Below are 21,088 nucleotides of genomic sequence, written 5' to 3' on the forward strand. Positions count from 1 at the left end.
ACAGAAGAACCATTAGCACTGGAAATATCCAAACTAAAATCTGTAAGGCTGTGAAGTTCTGGTCTAGGAACTAAAGATGAATAAAAAGATTCACTAATAGAAGAAACCATGCTTCCGGAATCAAGAAGACCTTTACATGAAGTGTCACAAATGAGAACTTCAACCTCATTGGCATGACCTACCAAAGGTGCAATATATGGGCCTTTAAAAAATGGCTGACCTCCTGTTGGCCCTGTTGAGAAGGTCACTTCCGGTTTAAAGGATTCTCTGGAACCTTATCTGCAACAGACTTGTCATTAGCCTTAGGTGTTTCTTTGGCTGGACCCTGCTCCTTACTCTTATCACTCCATCTGCTCCTATCTTGGTATCCACCCTGGTAGCTTCTGGACTTCTTCAAACCCTGAAGTTCCTTCTCAACAGTGCCAACCCTGGAATTCAGCTGCTTCATCTGGTTGGTCAAATCCTGTAACTGTTGAAGAATCTTATTCTCAACAGATGACATTAACAGGGAAGCAGGTTCAACCTTGACATCTGGAGTTTTCTTACCCTCAGGGGATTGAACAACATGGGAGGACTTAGCCTTACTCACTGGAAGTGTGAGAGAAGATGGACTCTTCTTATTTAATTCTAAGTCCTGTTCCATCTGTCTGAGCTCCTTCCTAAGTACTCCATAATCATGGATACTTTCAAACTTATACCTAGATACACTTCTGAGATGTTGGTCATACAACCCAGACCACAACCTATTACATAACATCTCATTCTTGGTGGACTGCTCAAACCTAATGTTAGACTTGGACAAAAGCTGTTCCAATCTAAGGCTATAATCTGCAATAGATTCAGCAGGTAGTTGCTGAGCACAATAAAACTTCTCCTTCAGCTTCTCACCACTGGAGACATTACCATATATACCCTCCAATTCAGACAAAATATCCTGAACAGAAGCATCCTCTCCAAGATGTAAAAGAACTGTACGGGCTTTACCCTTCAGACTCTTCCTGATGGATTCAAGTAAAATATGTTCAGGATACACACCATTCCTGATCAAACAGTTGATCTCATACCTCCATAAATCAAAAGCACAATCATCAGGATCCTCACCAGAAAACTCAGGCAACTTAGGTACCCTAGAAGAAAATTGAGCAGGTTGCTGTAAACCATTAGAGTGAGAAAAAGAATACTGTATGGGTGGAGAAGGTATAGGGGGTGGAGGAAGTGGATTATTATCAACAGTGTGTGTATTCACATAAGGTTTAGGAAATGAATATCTGGCAGCAGGGGTACATGAAGACTCTCTCCTGGAACCTGTATTAAACAAAGAATGCCTACTGGGATGGCTGGTACCACATGCACCAGTTCCTGGTAAAGGGGTACCAGTGCTATATCTAGCAGCAAATTCTCTATCAGGGGTATGAGAGGTTTCCCTGGGCAAAGTAGGAGGGGCTGGTGTGCTAGATTCCACATAATAAAGATGGAACTTTCCCGAACGACGGATAATATCAGCATAATGTTCAAGTTCACGGTCAGTATAGCCTGATGCAGTATTATTCAAATCCATGACGACAAAAATTGACAAACAAGGTGACAACTATGGTAGAATTGTGCAAAAATAAAAATCACACAATTCAATCAAATAATATCACTTCTATACAATGTACAAAAATGATATTTCAAACAAATACCTCTTAAAAGTTATATACTTTTAATACCAAGTACTAGGTGTAGTTACTTTACATTTCAAAAAAAATGTTATGTCTCCCCTTGTACACCATATATATTTCTTTTAAAAAAAAATAAAAGAAATATCAACTATACAGGTAGAACTCTATCTCAGGTTAAAGTATTGTAACTGTATATAAAACAATTGCAATAACAAACAAGAATCAAATTCTTTTGATCCTACTGGTACACCATACTTTCAATAAATTTCAAAAGAAATTTCCACTATCTGGTAGAACTGTTTTTAAAAGTACCTGTATAACAAACAAGTGCAACAACAAATTCAGCACATTACTATTAGGCGACAAACTTTTGACACCACTAGTATACCTTACCCTTTAGATAAACACTGTAGCACAACTTCTCCTCAAGGTCAAAACTATATCAACATTTACCAAAATAAAACACAAAACCAACTTCAGTTTCTATTTGCTTTAATATAACAACATTTCACATTTCACAATACCTTTCCTTACAGTATTTCGCCAGCAGCTCCAAATAAAAATACTTCCATCAACAAAAACATGAAACAACTTCAACAAAATTTCGCGCAAACTGTCTTGCTAGCAGCACTTATCTGACTCAATATCAAACAAGATCTGCTTTCAAGTATATATCTTCTCAAGCTAAATAATTTATAACATATACTAGTTATAAACTATCACTGGTTTCAGTAACTTGTATCAATCAATTAAACCAATTTACAATTTCATTTATTTGAACAATATTTAGCTCAAACTAAAATATTCTTCACACTGATTTATATTCATAGCTGTTGGTGAAATAACTTGTGACCATCTTCTGCACTACAGCATTAACTAACTCATTCCTGTTCAACACCTAAAGTACTAACCGGTATAGAAAATATCCATTACAAAATAATAAAGTCAACCGTCAAAGTCAATTTGTCAATATTGTCACAGGGCTGTAAAAATACTATTTATGAATACTATAACCTACAGTTAAATTAAATGAATTTTGACAGACCACTTTTTTTTTTTCTTTTTTTTTTTAAACTTACCAGCTGTCGCTATGCGAAACTATTAATGCCAAAATGTAAAAGTATGCAAAAAATACCAAAAGGAAAAACAGCTGGCTGTGTAAGGACAGGATACAGTATGAATATGTAGATCTACTAGTAAATATCAGTCAAAGTTTACAAAGATATAGGGCTCAAGGGAATATATTATTTATGTTAATATTAATCTCACCAATACCAATTGCTGTGAAATGCTACATGCTTTACTGTGAGTCTGTTACTGTGAATGGCAGCTGACAAAATCAATGAATTCACTCAGTTCTGGAAAAAATAATGTAAACAATTACACAATGTACATGTATGATAAAATGTAAACAAACAGTAACTCAAGTATAAATGAAAAGTTTCACTACATCCTAATTCAGTAAAAGACTATATGAAGATGAAATATATAACTACATGATGTACTGTTACAAAATGTGTACTAGAAAAACAAAAGCTTATTGGTAAATCACAATCTGTTAAATGTCAAGAGTCTACTTTCACTTTCAATTCCAACGACGATAATTCCTGATGTAAACAAAGTGCACTATAATTATTTGAAGACGCGTTAAAAATGATGATATCTAGTTGAATTAAACCGGTAAAATTAATGTAATCCAAATAAATGAAGAGTTAGATCGATCTATATAATAAACGAATAAAAACAAATCACTCCATGCTACTTAGGGAATTCCATGTGTATATGCAGTGACGTAGCAGAAAAATGTGTAGCGCTAGCTATGGCGTTGATTGGCTGCTCTGAGGAAGTCCTGTGACGTCACGGGAAACACCTCGTTTCGTCCACAACGGCTTCGCCCCAAAAACACAAAAGTCACACTGGCCACCAATTTGTTACCTTCTATATTCGTCGAAGGGTTTTTAAAGTTCTCTCTTGTGGTTGAGACTGTAAAACACACAGAGGCAGCAAAATAAATAAATAATCAACACAAAGACAGAAGTTAGGTTTTCACTCTACAACTGTAATTCAAATCTTCAGTGCATTTCATAAATATACAAAACCGTCAAAATCATGAAACAAACGATGAATGAGAAAATGAAGAATGAATATATATCAATACACATATATAAGTAAATTACCTGTAAAAACACACAGAGGCAGCAAAATAAATAAATAATCAACACAAAGACAGGAGTTAGGTTTTCACTCTACAACTGTAATTCAAATCTGCCGTGCGCATGCGTGGCGGTAAATCATGAGCGAAAAAATGAGGCCCGTCACCAGTTACTATAGTTAGTGTACGATATATGATGAAAGATATAATGAGGCTATGGGAGTAAATATGAGATGAAGAGTGGATAGACAAGGAAAAATATATTTATAAGAAATGCACTATATATCATATTGGATATAATAATGGTAAAGTATATACATGTATATATAATGACAAATGACCCTGTGACATAAATACACACAGATTTGTTCCTTTATTGTCCCCCACGTCTGTATTGATAAAGAGGGACCGATAACATTTAGAATACAAATGAATACGTTATACATGTATATTTAGACAAATATCACCTTTCAAGTTAACGACTGAAATTCAAACCGAAAGTTGGATTTATTAAAGTGTAGGTTTTGTGTCTTTTAATTTTCATGTACTAATTACTTACGGACCTAAAGTGTATGTTTGGTTGCTTTTGGCGACGAACCGCTGGTCTTGCAATTGTTGAAGAAATGGTGGACACAAATACTTTTTGAACACATTTAATTCGTAAATCTTGTAAGTGAAATTTTGTCTGCTAATTACTAGACCAGTTAGTTAGTCTAGGTTTCGATTTATTAGGCACTCACCACTTTTTAAAATGGCACTGAACCACTTACCTGATATACAATGCTAGAAAAGGTCACATTTTTTTTTTATTTTACAATGTTCAAGTCAGAAATGTGGTTATATTTGTTTTGTTATTTCTTTTACATAAGCTGCATAATTTTTTTAACTATTTGTAGATGTTTGCTACGAAAGGCTTATTGACAAATACCTACGCTCTTGTCATTGTAATTTTACAAAAGAAGACTTATATTTTGACACAAGGGCCATGATATATACAAATTTGTAAAGGTTCACTTGGTGCTATTGTATGCCAAATACCTAAGCCCTGGGCCTTGCGGTTTCCAATAAAGATTCAAATGTATTTTCATATTTAGGCCTTTGTAAACTAAGTTACCATTTGGATCGGGCCTTATTTTACCCGAGGGACAAGATTTATATAACTTATGTAAACACCACAAGTCAGGCCTCGACATTAGCGGTGGTCCGTTGGTCCGAGACCACTTGATTTTGGCAAGGACCACCTAATTTTAAAACCCACTGGTCCGTCGGACCACTTGAATTTTCTGGTTGATGCAAGGCTCATTTGGGAGAATGGCGATTTGGTCAAAAACATGTTATATAATTCTGTTTAAAATCTATATGGTTCATTAATCTCTGATTAGTTCAAGAAGTTCTAAGTCATCAATAACTTTCATTTTAAGTCGCTAAAATTTTGTTTATGCAAGTTAAAAGAGTTAAAGATCCTGTATGTTTTGTGATTGATATTGTTACTGTATGTATCATACACTTGCAAAATGTTATATATGTATATAATTATGCAAATAAAACAATTTTCAAACATCCAAGAATATGTAAAATGTGTACTGCAAATATTTGTGCACATTATATTTAATGAATAAGTTACATGCATTCATTTCTTATTGGAAAATTTGACTTGGAATTTATAGAAAATAAATTTCTAATTACCTCCCTTTATTTACGCAAAATGTTAAATTGGGTAAAATCTTTATAAAAAATGCTTATTTGAACTTACAAGATTGACAAATCTTAATTTGAGCGTCATATTTATGAAATAAAACCATGAAAAAAATGTGTTACAGGATCTTTAAGAATCTGTGATATAAATTTAGGTACAAAATCCATTCAAATGGTGCTAGTAATTATGCATCGCGGAACCATTAACATTTATGTTATGTTACTTATCAACCGTGAGTATCCGATGATGGTAATTATATGATATAGGATAAACTTAAATTTCAGATACTTGAATAACGGCAGCAAACTAAAGGTACTGGAAAAAATACATCTAGTCATTCTATGCTATTTATCTTTATTTTAACTGTTTAAAGATAAGAGATCTGTTTCTTCTCGAGTTAAAATTATTTTAAAAGGTTAAAAATACCCAATGTCAAAAATGAATATCAACCAACAAGGAACAGGGAGGTAAAATTCTGTATTATAAATCTGTGAGAAAAATAAGATAAGTTATAGTAAATAATAACGTACGTTGTCATTATTTTAATAATTTAGATATTTCCTTGTTTTCAAAAACAAGGATAAGATAATTTATTAGTTCCATTAAAATGTTAATCTATAAAAGATGCTATGTTATTATTTTGATTATAAGACGCACCACGTATCAGCAATGAATATTTGAATAACAGTAAGAAATAACAGACACAAATGGCTTCACTATTCCCTAACTTGAGTTGAGGGAGAAATCACTTTAATATAAAAGTTAACATAAATAAGAGCTCCGGTATGTCTTTTTGACTGAAACAAAATATCTCTACGATAGAATACCTACTGACTTGCTCTCCCTTTTCTGATTAGATGAAAAATTTATATCAAAAAATATCTGTTTTCTTTAAAGGTTAATAATACATCTTTGTCATAAAGTTTAAACATTTTTTTCTACATTTGCAGTAAAATGACATAATAAAGATTACTGACCACCTGACTTCTGGAAGGACCACCTAACTTTCAAATCTAGTGGTCCGGCGTACCACCTGCTAAAAAAGTTAGTGTCGAGGCCTGACCACAAGGTGATGTTACATGCCAAATATCTAAGTTCTACACTTGTAATTTAGGCCAGAAGAATTTTACTATTTATGAGCCTTTGGAAAGTAAGTGACCCCAAGGCTAGGACCATTTTTTACCCATGGCATGACTCCTATAGCTTTGGTAGATGTTCACTTGACAATGCTACATCCAAAACACTAAGATGTGAACAAGAGAACAAGGTTTTTAAAGATTTCATTTTAAAGTCTTATTTAGGCTTCTGCGACCTACTTATGTACCAGACTGTAACCATTGATAAATCGTTTGTAGAAGACCACCTTAGGTTCATTCATGTAAAATTTGGTCAATGTAAATCAAGTGGTTTAGGAGATGTTGATTATAAAAAAAATGTGAATAACGACGAACACATTGCCATCACAAAAGCTCTTGAGCATTTTTGTGTTCAGGTGAGCTAAAAAGACATAAAAGATAAACCAAATTTTTTGGTTACGATCGAGTGTATCTAGGTAGTTCATTCTCTTTCAATTTAACGCATTTTTAAGACAAGTGCTCTTATAATGATTTTTTATGATTATTTATACTTTATGCAACTTTTGATGGTTTGATGCTCACTTAAGGTTATGTGATGATGTGTTTGCAATTCTCAAAATCAAACCCTGTGCAGTTTTTACTTTTAACCATTTTTCAAATAATTCGGCAAACAATTAGTATATGATCATTTGTATTAGCAAAAGTATCATGTTTTTGGATCTATGGTTACAAGGATTTGGTCCCAGTGCACTCATATAACAACATGATAGATTTAGACAAAACTTCTTTTTTCAGAAACAATTCTGCAGAGGGTTTGAATATTTAGCATGTAGCTAAAGTGTGTGTTCCTCTACAACAGTCATACAAATTATTTCCCAAGAATTGAAATTAGGCCCCGCCATAGGGTTCTTTTATTTTACAATCGATTTATACTGACAAGCACAATAAAATTGTTTTATGCTAAAGGTATTTGTCATGTGAATGATCTAGGGTTATCATTGATGTTTATAAAGATGATATCATACATGTATAAAAAAATTAAGTCTTTTAGAATATATGTTATGTTCTATTATCATGATCCTGTTGTTATATACGATAATTAAAAATTAAACAACGTTTTGCTTTAACTCCATATCCAGATATGACCGTAAGAATAATTATAAAGCAGCGTGATAATACTTTTTTTAAAAATCTTGTTTTGAGTATGCTCGAATCCAACATGATTTTTGTTATTGTAGGTAATAAAAAGCTTAAATCTTGGACAGTTATATGTGGCCATGGAAAGAAGCATGTGTGATGCGTGCCATTTCAGAGGCAAATTATCTAGATCAATGAGATATTGTAAAACATGCCAAGAAGCACTTTGTCGAGAATGTGCAGATGTACATAAAAGCAGCAAAGGAACAAAGTGCCATTTTATCGTTAATATAAAAGACTTGAATGTATCATCTGAAGCTGAGCTTGCATTTCAACATCTTCAAAAATGCATTTATCACCCTAAAAAAAATCTTGAATTCTTTTGTAAGGAACATTATCATTTAATATGTAGCTATTGTGTATTACAACATAAAATGGTCAACTGCCGTGACATATTTGAAGTAGCTAATGGAGGAAACGCAATTTTAAACACTGATTTTATTTACAAAGTAAGGACTGATATACAAACATTGACACAAACATTCGAACATGACAAGCAAAGAATAAGGGCCCAACAGTCAGCTTCTAGACAGGAACACATGGAAATGATACAAACCTTAAATGAAATAAGAACTGCAGTACTTGAACGTTTCAAAAGACTAGAAAACGAAATTCTGTTTGGCGTCCGTTGTGATGAAGAACGACAAAATCAGAATCTTGAAAATTTTCAAGCAAGAATCAACAAAATGCTTCTTCAGGTCAATGATGCCTCAGCGCTTCTTGAAAGTACTATTGAAAACGGCTCAGCAACGGACGTATTCAAATGCATAATGCTCATTGGAAATTTACTTGACAGCTCCATGAAAGTAAACCAAGGTTTGAAAATGGAACCAATTTGGATTTGCCAGAATTCGATTAAAGTGTCAGATGAAATGAAGTTGCTTTTAGATCAGTACAAACCTATAATAGAACGTTGTTCACGTTATGTTCCGTTTCCCGCATCCGAGTTTTCTCCATTGAAAACATCATTCGCAGAGTTTCTTAAAATAACAGACAACCATAGTTTAAACGCCGGCATGGATTATAAAGATAATGAATGTCATTCTGAAAGTGAGATGGAAAATGTAAGATGTAACCAAGATTATATGAAAGAAATTATGTCTTATGAAGAACAATGTCAGATTATGTCATGCAGACAACAGACAAACATACCGAATACTGACGTAATGAACTACACCAGAAGTCATTTTCAGAAACTTGCATGTCCAATTCTTCCTCCTTACCCACCACCTTTGATAATGCGTAGTATAGCACCATTAAATATAATGGTAATTAATCCATTCCAGCCGCCAGCGACAGCTTTTGCATTGCATTTGCCTCCATCATCTGAAATTCACCAAAGTCAAGACAATTTCAGTGCGGATAAGACTTCAGAATTGAATAATGAAACAAAGTCTAATTTTGAATTAAACGTAATTCCATCACTTAAGCGTATTAATGACGACGACACAGCATTACGCACAGATATAAAGCAAAATGAAATTGAACAATCAAGAAAACCAGAACTGAAGCAGGTCGGGAATATCGATGATATCTTTGATGATAAAGAAGCTAATAATCAGTCCCCACTCGCGGAGCATTTGTCAGAATCATTAAAACTTGAACATACCAACTGTTTGGAATCATCTACAATATGTGAAAAGTCATCGGTATTTACGACAAATGAGTATGATAAAAGGAACAAAAACACTGTTATTTCAAATGAGACAAATAAACATAATGAAAGAGATAAGGAAGTTGTGTGCTTTCTGGAAAATGAAAATAAAAAAGAAGACGATTTAAATCATGACAGAACGTGCAATTCAATTTTAAAAGAAGAAATAAATAAAATGGTTAAAAAGCATATAAATGTTGATGAGCAAAAGAAAAACAAGGACGACAAAGAAATTGTTGAAACAATCAGACCAGAAAGTGCTGAACATGCAATATTAAAGTTTGAGAGGCAAAATCATGATTCTGGTGTATCTGAAGTGTCAGAAAAGGCTGGCACAAGATTATCTGATACGAAATTTAACATAACAGGTGAAGCCAAAATTAAATTACCATTGCGAAAAACAAAAACATTTAATATATCAGTGTTGGCACCATCGAGTGACAGAATCATAGTTTGTGACTATCATAATAATGAACTTACAACATTTGATGCGAAACAACAAGAGCTGAAACACAAATTTGAGTTACCGGCAAAAATGATCAATATAGATCATTTAAAGGGACAAATTATTGCGGCCTGTCATGAAACTACTGCGAAAATATCAATTATTTCGTTTGACCCGTCTTTTAAATTAGTGCGAATCATGGACACTCAATATAAAGCCAAGTGTGTGCAGTCAGTTGACGATACAAATATGTTGGTTTCTATGCGTGATTCTGCCGGTCGTTGGCATTTACACATATTATCTAATACTGGACAAGTGGTAGATAAATTGAATTTGAACAGATCAATTTTAGACTGTAAAAGCCTAGCTGTTCTTTCTTCTGAAAAGTTCAGATTCGGTTATAGAATTTTACAGTGTTGCTTAACTGCGAATTCTTTGTTCTGTTTTGAGAAGGATGGGAAAGATATTTTCAAATTAAAATTGAAGTCTCCTGATTGTGTTGCTGTTCATGACTCTGGTTTCATTTTTGTAACAGAGAGACAAGGCCGCATCCATGTTCTTTCTTCATCTGGACAGAAACTTTACGAAACAGAGTGTTGTAGTGATGTTACGAGTATTGCAATCACTCCATCTATGGACAAGATTTTACTAACTAGATCAAAAGACAAAAGTGTTACAGTGTTGTTTATTGATATGAATAACGAGAACCTGTATTAACTTGCAAATTTAGCAAAAATATGTCTGTTTTGTTTGTACACATTAAACATCTATAATTATATTTAAATGTCAAAATACCGGGATCAAAATTTGTAATAATGTAAAAAAATAAATAAATTTTAATTGATAATCGTTCATTCAGTATAATATACTTATTTCAATATGCCAAAACTACTTAGTTTGCAGCTAGCATGTCTGTTATTTCAAAATACATTTATAATTCTATTCGCTGTCATATCCCCCTCCTCTGAACTATTTATATTTTTTACTTCAACTACTCTAATATCTTCTGCAGATGTTCCTTTTTGTGGATCAAATGTCATATTTCATGACATACTTCAAAGTATCTAAGTTAACGTTATGCTATAACCGTCTTATAAAACGACCTGCGGATGTTTTAATACCAATCATCAACTATTTTAATACTTAAATGTGTTCGAAAATGATAGGGATTCGCTATTGTATCTCACTTTGATGCTGTGTCAATCCGAATTCATTTTCATGTGTATCTCCCTATAATATGCTGCGTTGATTTAAATACAATTTATATGTCATCCCCATTATACATTGTGTATTTAAATTTACTTTAATATCTAATCTCCCTATGATGCTATGATAATCTAATACATATTTCTCCCATACACTCGACACCAAACTCTTCCGTCAACTGAATACATACTCTTCCTTCAACTCAAAACCCAATAAAAACTCAATACCATACCCAATCCCCACAACTCCCCACCAAACATTTCTCAACACCTTATCCCCTTAACACATAACCCGCCCATTAACACCAATACCAATCTCTTCCTTACTCAATTCCAAACACAACTCCAATAACATACTATCCCTTAACTCATCATCCAATTATCCCCTTAACCCTCCACACCAGTCAAACAACTCCAATACCTAAACCTTCTCTCAACTCTTCCCTTACTTAATACAAAATAGGGAAAATAAGAATCCCTAATGAAAGCCCAACACGGCAAAATTGAAAATGTTGCAGGCTCGGTTTGATCGGTACTGTGAATTGCAAACTACAATCCACGTCCCCTAGCACTGGCTTAAGCAGAATTCAACATTTAACATCAAATGGCACAATTTGGAATTTTTAAACATCCGCAGATGTGTTCTGCGGATGTTCTACAAACCGAATTCAACACAAAACTCTCCCCCAGCCGAACACAAATCTGAAATAACCAACTCATCTACCACCCTCACAATCTTCAACTCGATTCTCAACTCACCACCTTTCTCCAATACCAAATTCTTCCCACCTTACACGAAAAATTCAAATTAACTCAACACTAAAAACAAAAACGTAGCTTTTCCCTCAACTGAACACCTAACTTCAATACACATCTCTTCCCTCAACATAACATCCAACTTTCTCTCTACTCAGACCCAACCTTAACATCAAATAGTTTAGTTTATCTGGACATAAAGGAACACGTACATAATGTTCAGCCTTAGCGTCAATTTATTTAATGTATATGTAGAAAGCTGATCTATATTTTCACTATCTAGTCTATAAATAATTTTCATATCATAACACATGTCATGGCTGTCTAGATATCATTTAATCATTAGTTTTGTCAACAATGTTCTGTAATATTACGGTGATAATCAGTTACTGTCTGCATTGTAAACTGTCTGCATTGTCTGGAGAATGTAAATAGGGAATATTGCACAGGTGTGCTATGTTAAATTATTGTTTTAGTTAATTGTTAATTTTCCTATCATAGACATGTGTAATTGACAATAATATACATACAAAAACAAGAACTTGGTGTAGAAATAAACAATGGTTAACACGAGACTGCAACAAGGGTGATACAATGCCCTCAAAAAAGCTTCTTTAATTTTATAACTAACTAACAGAAAATCTGGCAATTTTGAAGGAATTCTTTTATCTGGAAAAGTAGAATTGAATATTTCCCTGTGATACACAATTATGTGACATATTGTACGAGAACTGTAATAGGTGATGAATATATGTATTCATATTCATTCTATTGAAATATCAACAATTTCATTTAAATTTTTACAAAATAGTTATGACATTCCTAATTAATGCTAGCAATTGATAATAACAGACATGTACTGTTTTTGTTCCAATATCATGTTATTGTCTTATTCAATTTATTTTTTTTACAGTCCTATAAAGTTCTCTCCTCTCTTATCTACACACAATTGTTGTGGTCTGTGCCATTTATCAAAGGCTTTATTTAGGTATAATCTGTAACTCTTTAAACCAAATATTCTTAGAAACATGACCATCACATGCCTAGTTTTGGTGATTTGATCATTTTTGACAGATTTATGGCCTCTTTTTTTACCTTAGAAAATTCTTCATTATCCAGGCTCTTGTTTCACTATCAAACACTGAGAATAGTCGAGCAGCCGTCCTACTGACAGTTTTCAGAAACTATGGTGGTCCTTTGGTATTTTATCAGTATAAGTAAAAGGGATGATGTTCTGTAAACAAGACCTTTTAAAATTTCTAAAGGGAATTTTCAACCTAATTATTTATTCTTGGAAACTGGTTTGTGACTGTTCCTGTTTTTTGTTTTAATGAGAATTTTAGTTAATTAAAAAACAAGAGGGCCATGATGGCCCTGGATCGCTCACCTGACACAACCGCATCCAAGCAATGTCTTAAACAAGCATCATGACCAAGTTTGATGACAACTGAGTCAAACATGTGACCTCTAGTGTGTTATACAGATTTTTCCATATTTGGGCAATGTGACCTAATTTTTGACCGGACACGACCCATATTCAAACTTAACATAGAAATCATCAAAACAACCTTCCTGACCAATTTCCAGGAAATTTGGATCAAAACTGCAGCCACTAGAGTGTTAAAAAGATTTTTCTATTTCTAGCTCCTGTGACCTAGTTTTTGACCGGACATGACCAATCTTAGCAATTGACCCAGAAAACATCAAAACAGCATTCTTGACAAATTTCCAGAATATTTGAATCAAAACTGCAGCCACTAGAGTGTAAACAAGCTTTTTCTATTTTTAGCTCCTGAGACCTAGTTTTTGACCTGAGATGACCCATCTTCGAACTTGACCCAGAAATCATCAAAACAACCTTCCTGACAAATTTCCAGAATATTTGAATCAATACTGCAGCCACTAGAGTGTTAACAAGCTTTTTCTATTTTTAGCTCCTGTGACCTAGTTTTTGACCGGAGATAACCCATCTTCGAACTTGACCTAGAAATCATCAAAACAACCTTCCTGACAAATTTCCAGAATATTTGGATGAAAACTGCAGCCCTTAATGTGTTAACAAGCTTTTCTATTTTTAGCTCCTGTGACCTAGTTTTTGACCGGAGATGACCCATCTTCCAACTTGACTTAGAAATCATCAAAACAACCTTCTTGACAAATTTTAAGAATATTTAGATCAAAACTGCAGCCAGTAGAGTGTTAACAAGCTTTTTCTTTTTTTAGCTCCTGTGACCTAGTTTTTGAACGTAGATGACCTATCTTCAAACTTGACCTAGAAATCATCAAAACAACCTTTCTGACAAATTTCCAGAATGTTTGGATGAAAACTGCAACCATTAGAGTGTTAACAAGCTTTTTCTATTTTTAGCTCCTGTGACCTAGTTTTTGACCAGACATTACCCATCTTCGAACTTGACCTAGAAATCATTAAAACAACCTTCCTGACAAATTTCCAGAATATTTTAATCAAAACTGCAGCCACTAGAGTGTTAACAAGCTTTTTCTATTTTTAGCTCCTGTCACCTAGTTTTTGACCGGAGATAACCCATCTTCGAACTTGACCTAGAAATCATCAAAACAACCTTCCTGACAAATTTCCATAATATTTGGATGAAAACTGCAGCCACTAGACTGTTAACAAGCTTTTTCTATTTTTAGCTCATGTGACCTAGTTTTTGACCGGAGATGACCCATCTTCGAACTTGATTTAAATATCATCAAAACAACTTTCCTGACAAATTTCCAGAATATTTGGATGAAAACTGCAGGCACTAGAGTGTTAACAAGCTTTTTCTTTTTTTAGCTCCTGTGACCTAGTTTTTGACCTGAGATGACCCATCTTCGAACTTGACCTAGATATCATTAAAACAACCTTCCTGACAAATTTCAAGAATATTTGGATGAATACTGCAGCCTCTAGAGTGTTAACAAGCTTTTTCTATTTTTAGCTCCTGTGACCTAGTTTTTGACCCGAGATAACCCATCGTCGAACTCGATCTGTATTTCATTGAGACAAACATTCTGACAAAGTTTGATGATGATCCAATCAAAACTGTGACTGCTAGACTGTTAACAACCCAATTGTTAGAGTGTTAACAAGCTTTTTCTATTTTTAGCTCCTGTGACCTAGTTTTTAACGGAGATGACCCATCTTCAAACTTGACCTAGATATCATTAAAACAACTTTTTTGACAAATTTCCAGAATATTTGGATGAAAACTGCAGCCTTTAGAGTGTTAACAAGCTTTTTCTATTTTTAGCTCCTGTGACCTAGTTTTTGACCCGAGATAGCCCATCTTCGAACTCGATCTGTATTTCATTGAGACAAACATTCTGACAAAGTTTGATGATGATCCAATCAAAACTGTGACTGCTAGACTGTTAACAACCCAATTGTTAGAGTGTTAACAAGCTTTTTCTATTTTTAGCTCCTGTGACCTAGTTTTTGACCGGAGATGACCCATCTTCGAACTTGACCTAGATATCATTAAAACAACCTTCCTAACAAATTTCCAGAATATTTGGATGAAAACTGCAGCCTCTAGAGCGTTAACAAGCTTTTTCTATTTTTAGCTCCAGTGACCTAGTTTTTGACCCGAGATAACCCATCTTCGAACTCGATCTGTATTTCATTGAGACAAACATTCTGACAAAGTTTGATGATGATCCAATCAAAACTGTGACTGCTAGACTGTTAACAACCCAATTGTTGACGACGCACGACGCACAACGCACGACGACGGACGCCGGACATAGCCCCATCACTATACCTCACCTTGACCACTTCGTGTCAGGTGAGCTAAAAAATCTAGAGAATTTCAGTACACATTTGAAGAAAATTTGTAATTATTTGTGAAAAGTAAATTATTTCAAGGCAGCTTTACATGTATATCACTTCCAGTAAAATATTACTGGTGAATGAATGTCATTATGGTTAACCTAATTAAGCATTTGTGTATATGTAACTTATGTTTGTACGATCAAAATAAATAAATGTACTGGCTTTTGTTTGTTCCGACTCACTATGACATGAATAAAAACTAAATAAAAATACTTTTGTGTGTTATGTCGTGTTATAAATTTTATTTCATTATTTCGGTAACTTATTTTTTTAAAGTTTAAAGTTACTTGTTTAAAGGGAATCAAGAAATGTCCTCAAAGAACATATATATAATGTAGGTGTGGTAAATAAATCATATCGTTTTGATAGCCCACTCACCACCATGTGTTCTTGACATTTTCTTTAAAAAAAAAACGTCTTACTTTTGGTTTGTTATTGTGGGGTATCAAAACAAGTTATATCTTGTATTTAACCATTCCTTCAAAGATTCAGTAAGCTATTAACAGTATTAAAAGTTTTGTTTTGTGGGAATGCTATATTTTTGTATTAAACGTAAGCTCTTACACTAGCTATAAAAACTGTTGATAGCCAACAAGTTGCTGACGGGATAGGGAGAATAATTATAGCCTGGGTGAGATAAATATGACACATGGCGCTATTTTTATTTTTAAATGCGTTTATTTAAGGTCGCCGCCGGAAAGCCCATATGGGCGACCGTACACTCAAGTCGGGCCATCCTAGAGCGTCTCGCCGGGATTTTTTCGTAGATTTTTTTCCAGCTTTTATTGCTGGAGGAAGACCCCAGATGCCCCTCCGGGCATTATTTCAGGAACGAGCGGGCACCAGGGTAGAACCACCGACCTTCCTCACATGAAAGATTTCGACCCGAGTGAGGATCGAACCTACAGCGGTGAGGGATCTGTGATCTCAAGTCAGCGACCTTAACCACTCGGCCACGGAGGCCCCTACTTAACGCTATCCGAGTCGGGAAGTCTTTAAAATACTGCACGTTTGTAACGTCACTTTTGATTGAATATTATATGTTATTTTGGTTTTGGAGTGATATATGTGGATATATAACCTGTCAAGATTTATAACGGCTCGGGTGATATTTTATCTTGGCGGGTAATATATCCACATATATCACTCCAAAACCAAAATAATAATTTTATTACCCTTCCCCTGCCGAGTTAATAAATCATTGCTACTTCAAATGAAACGTCGAAATAAGATTCCCTTTACGGTACCCCTTCACCACAACATGACGTCATATAAATACATGACGTATTTTCTTTCGAACCTAACGAATGTAAACAAGAGAAAAGGAGAAGTCTGTTGAACGTACTTTTTTGGAAATAATATCAAGCTTTCACAAGGTCATATTTGTTTTCAATACTGATGAGAATATGTATCATTACTCTATTTTGGTAAATATTTATCATTTGACAGTTAAAAAGTGCTTGTAAATCGGAATTTACATCGCGTAAAATCAAACCGTACGCGCATCGCCACAGCGCACGTTGTTTACAACGTGGGGTACCCAACGGGGAAATTTAGTGTGTATATTACCCGTCTGGCTCGGTTATATCAATTTTTTTCGGGTGACCAATATCCAATCAAAAAGGAGGAAAAAATCCGGAAGGGTAATAAATACTTTTATCATGCAACTGCTATGGTAACTGCCCGATAACACTTGCCTGATAATTATTTTTGATATCAGGTCAGTAACCTGATATCAAAAATAAGCCCCGCCCATTTTAACGGACTTTTTTCAATTGCTTATATTCTCATTTTCACCAGCATGTGAATTCTACAATGTAATCTCATACCCTTACAAGTCTTGAATCAAGATGTGATATTTATTTATTTATTATTTCGATTTCAGTTACGAATAAATTAGATAGCGAATAGTTTTAACACCAACTAAATGAAGTGACGTCATAATTTATATTGCAAATGACATCATCGATGTTCACGTCATACTACAGAATCTACATGTAATCATAACAAACAGGCTAGACGATTTTCTTTGAGAACTTGTAAATGTTTACTTTATTTCGCCGGATTATTATTTTATAAATAAACACATTGTTTCGTTTGAAAAATGAGACACATGTTTGTGTAGCTTGTGTTTGATAAATAGAAAAACATGCTACTGTCTTTTGATATCAATTTTATCAAAAGACAGCAGCATGTTTTTCTATTTATCATGTAACACATAATTGTATCATAGTTTGGGGACCTTTCTGTTGAAAAAGTGTCAGAGTTAAATCGTATACATATACATGCACAGTGCGGTAACTGGAGTGCGGGTATCAGTTACCCGCACTCCAGATAATGCCCGTTGATTGGTTCATTTTTGCTGGGGTTTACATATTGTGACGGCAGAGAAAGGGAAAGGGGCAGAAATATCATATTTAAATGCTCGTTCATTGGTTAATTTTTTCTGGGGTTTCATATTATGACAACAGGGAACGTGCTGTACTGTTTGACTATGATACAAAAGAGAAAGAACACCAAAACACTCGGCAATCTGATTTATACTCGGGGGCTACGCCCCCTCGTACAAATCAGATAGCCTCGTGTTTCGGTGCTCTTTCTATTACTAACTGTCAAAATAACAAAATAATCTACTTTTAAATAGCGAATATCGTAAAAAGGGGGATTTTTGTTCAAAGAAATAATTCTTGAAAACAAATTCTTCCGCCCCTGAAACTTAGAATTTGTAAATGGCGGCCATTTTTTCTTTCGACTCGGATAAAAGATACAACAGAATGTAGGCCTAACAGATAAAATTCTTACCTTTAATATAAACATCGATCCAAAAATCCACTAAGAATCACATTAACTTAACTTTACTGCAATTTTTTGTCTTGAATTGTCAAATTCAAAAGTTCACGATAATTTCAATCAAAGAAAAGTCAAATCGGCCCTTTCTAGCCCATATCAGCCTCGCCTGATAAAATTGATATCAAAAGACAGTAGCATGTTATTCTCTATTTATTTATCACATAAACCGCGGCGCAGGAGTGTAATAAAGCCATTTAATAAAATTGATATTACACTAGATGATATTACACTAGTGTAATAACACTTTGACGTCACGTCATTTGCGCTACAGTATAAACATAGCGTTAAAGCGCGCTAATGTTAACGTCACCACTATAGGCGCGTGAAATAAGTGACTCTTGTTCTTATTTTATATATGTGATAAATAGAATATTATATTCGTGTAGATTCAATACTAAATTTATTTCACTCGTTGAATAAAACAATATTATGCTCGCCAGAAGCTCGCATAATATGATTTTATTCAACTCGTTCAATAAATTTAGTATTAAACCTACACTCATTCAATATCCTCTATATACACGACTGCTGTCAATTTATTTTCTAAGAATTTTTTTTCTCGCTGTATTATTAATTCGTTATAAATATTCCTGACAGGTTATATGGCCGTATATAAACGGTTGTTTGCAGTATAACCCTCGCCTAGCGGCTCGGGTTATATTTCCAAACAGCCGTTTTATATAGGGCCATATAACCTGTCAAAATATTTATAACTAATAATATACCCCGTCAGCACTTGCGTAACGAATTTATTATAACGTAAATTAATAACGGCGAGTTTATAAGAAAACCCGGTTGTTACCGAATGTAAGTAAAAAAACACAATGCACGCGGTCCGATTTTCGTAGTTACGTCCTCGTTGATATGTAAACGTACGTAAATAAGACAAGGCGCCCACAGCCACTGCTTCGACACCATTCGTCTGCGGATTCGATTTGGTACAAGATTGAAGGGTCTCCTTTACGGAAATGTAAGTCTCAAAGCCCTGGGCCCAAGTACAACGTCCGTGAGAACTCGGCGTGCGCGGTCCGATTTTCGTTGTTACGTCCTCATTGATATGTAAACGTACGTAAAAGCACAAGGCGGCCACAGCCACTGTTTCGACACCATCGGTCTGATTCGGTTGAGGATTCGATTTTGTACAAGCTTGAAGGGTCCCCTTTTACGGAAATGTAAGTGTCCTTGACCCAGTGTAAAGCCCTTGACCCAGTGAAACGACCGTGAGAACTCCTCGTGGAGGGCCCCTTTAAGGTTGTTACCACGCTATTATGTGAATGTAAGTTAAAAAAAACACACTGCGCATAAGTCCACTGCTTCGACACCGATCGTCCGATTTCGTTGCGGATTCGATTTTGTACAAGCTGGAAGGCTTCCCTTTACAGAAATATAAGTTTCTGAGCCCTAGCCTAAGTATAACGTCCGTGAGCGGTCCGATTTTCATTGTTGCGTCCTCATTGATATGTAAACGTACGTAAAAAACTTTGGAACCATGTTTGAAGTATGATATAAATGAAGAAAGACATAATTACATGTAATAATAATTGCTTATTTAAAAAAAATGAATTCCATTGCAACAAAATATAAAGATGCATTGTTCTTGTCGTATATATAAAGATGAGAATTTGGATGAAAAAAAAAGCTAGTAAATAGTTAAAGTGATTTATCCTAAAGTAGTTTAAAGAATATAACCCATTATTGTAATTTAATTACTTAACATATACTGCAAATAATTCTTTAATTTTGTCTTTGTGGTTATCTGTCAATAAACTGAATACAAACATTTTGTTTATACCAACTCCTTTGAAGAAATCAATTTGTTTAATCCGTGAAGGAAACCTCACATTTTAAAATGTAAATTATTATAGAAAAGAACAAGATGTTTTTCTGAACTTCAATATACATAACCAGCATTTAGGCTAAGGTAATTAGCCTTTTCGATTCAAATGTGATTAAAAGTGACTTTGATAAACCTTTCAGAAATGCATTTGATAGTTTTTACAGGGATGTATTGTAACACCAATATTTCTTTAATTTTATTTGTATGGAGATTGGTGTGACACGAGTTTATAAGTTACGACTGTCAATCGCACGTGCACTATTTAAATCGATTCTTTTTCTTATTTAAGACAGATAATGAAGTCAGATTAATAGTGCATTTTTAAACATTTTGTTATTCTAACTTAATATACAGCAGACAGAACGTTTCATAAAAATGCAAACTAAATGTTGTTTTTTTACAAGCGGTATATATTTCAAATATTGTGCAGCCATTCAAAGCTATGGTTTACCAAAATTCCTTTATGTGTAAGCATATTCTAGTCCAAAGATTTTTCTTTTAATGCAGTCTTAACATATGTGTAATGCCTTTTAGAAAAAAAAGGAGTAACGAGAACAAATATTAGAATCCATCCCTGACATTTCAAGTTTGAATTGATTAATTTTGATTATGATATAAATTGTTGATTCTCGTCAGCTCATAGGGGATATTAACAATTTATAATTATTGTTCATTATGTGATAATATATACCTTTGTATTGTATTGAAACTAATTTAC

The 21,088-nt window shown here is 34.1% G+C and overlaps 2 protein-coding genes across 3 annotated transcripts; one reads left to right on the forward strand and one right to left on the reverse strand.

Annotated features, from left to right (window-relative positions):
* Positions 1–230: 230 nt before the first annotated feature.
* LOC132720139 (uncharacterized) lies at positions 231–4,082 on the reverse strand. 2 transcript variants are annotated; one of them, XM_060704171.1, is made up of 2 exons: positions 3,424–4,082; positions 231–3,019 (listed from the first exon to the last, which is right to left on the reverse strand). In XM_060704171.1, exon 2 carries the CDS (start codon positions 1,556–1,558, stop codon positions 245–247), a length of 1,314 nt encoding a protein of 437 aa, XP_060560154.1. In that variant the 5' UTR covers positions 1,559–3,019; positions 3,424–4,082; the 3' UTR covers positions 231–244. The 2 variants fall into 2 exon arrangements, with proteins under 2 accessions (XP_060560154.1, XP_060560153.1); XM_060704170.1 differs by having other exon boundaries at positions 3,239–4,082.
* Positions 4,083–4,297: 215 nt separating this feature from the next.
* On the forward strand, positions 4,298–10,728 carry LOC132720140 (uncharacterized). Its single transcript, XM_060704172.1, has 2 exons — positions 4,298–4,482; positions 7,824–10,728. Exon 2 carries the CDS (start codon positions 7,863–7,865, stop codon positions 10,596–10,598), a length of 2,736 nt encoding a protein of 911 aa, XP_060560155.1. The 5' UTR covers positions 4,298–4,482; positions 7,824–7,862; the 3' UTR covers positions 10,599–10,728.
* Positions 10,729–21,088: the final 10,360 nt, after the last annotated feature.

Source organism: Ruditapes philippinarum, unplaced genomic scaffold (genome assembly GCF_026571515.1).
Source record: "Ruditapes philippinarum isolate M1 unplaced genomic scaffold, ASM2657151v2 ctg744_1_1_1_1, whole genome shotgun sequence".
In the NCBI taxonomy this organism is placed as follows: Eukaryota; Metazoa; Mollusca; class Bivalvia; order Venerida; family Veneridae; genus Ruditapes; species Ruditapes philippinarum.

Excerpts from the sequence above, each read along its gene's own strand:
- LOC132720139 (XM_060704171.1), bottom strand. The coding sequence starts at position 1,558 with ATGGATTTGAATAATACTGCATCAGGCTATACTGACCGTGAACTTGAA.
- LOC132720140 (XM_060704172.1), top strand. The coding sequence starts at position 7,863 with ATGGAAAGAAGCATGTGTGATGCGTGCCATTTCAGAGGCAAATTATCT.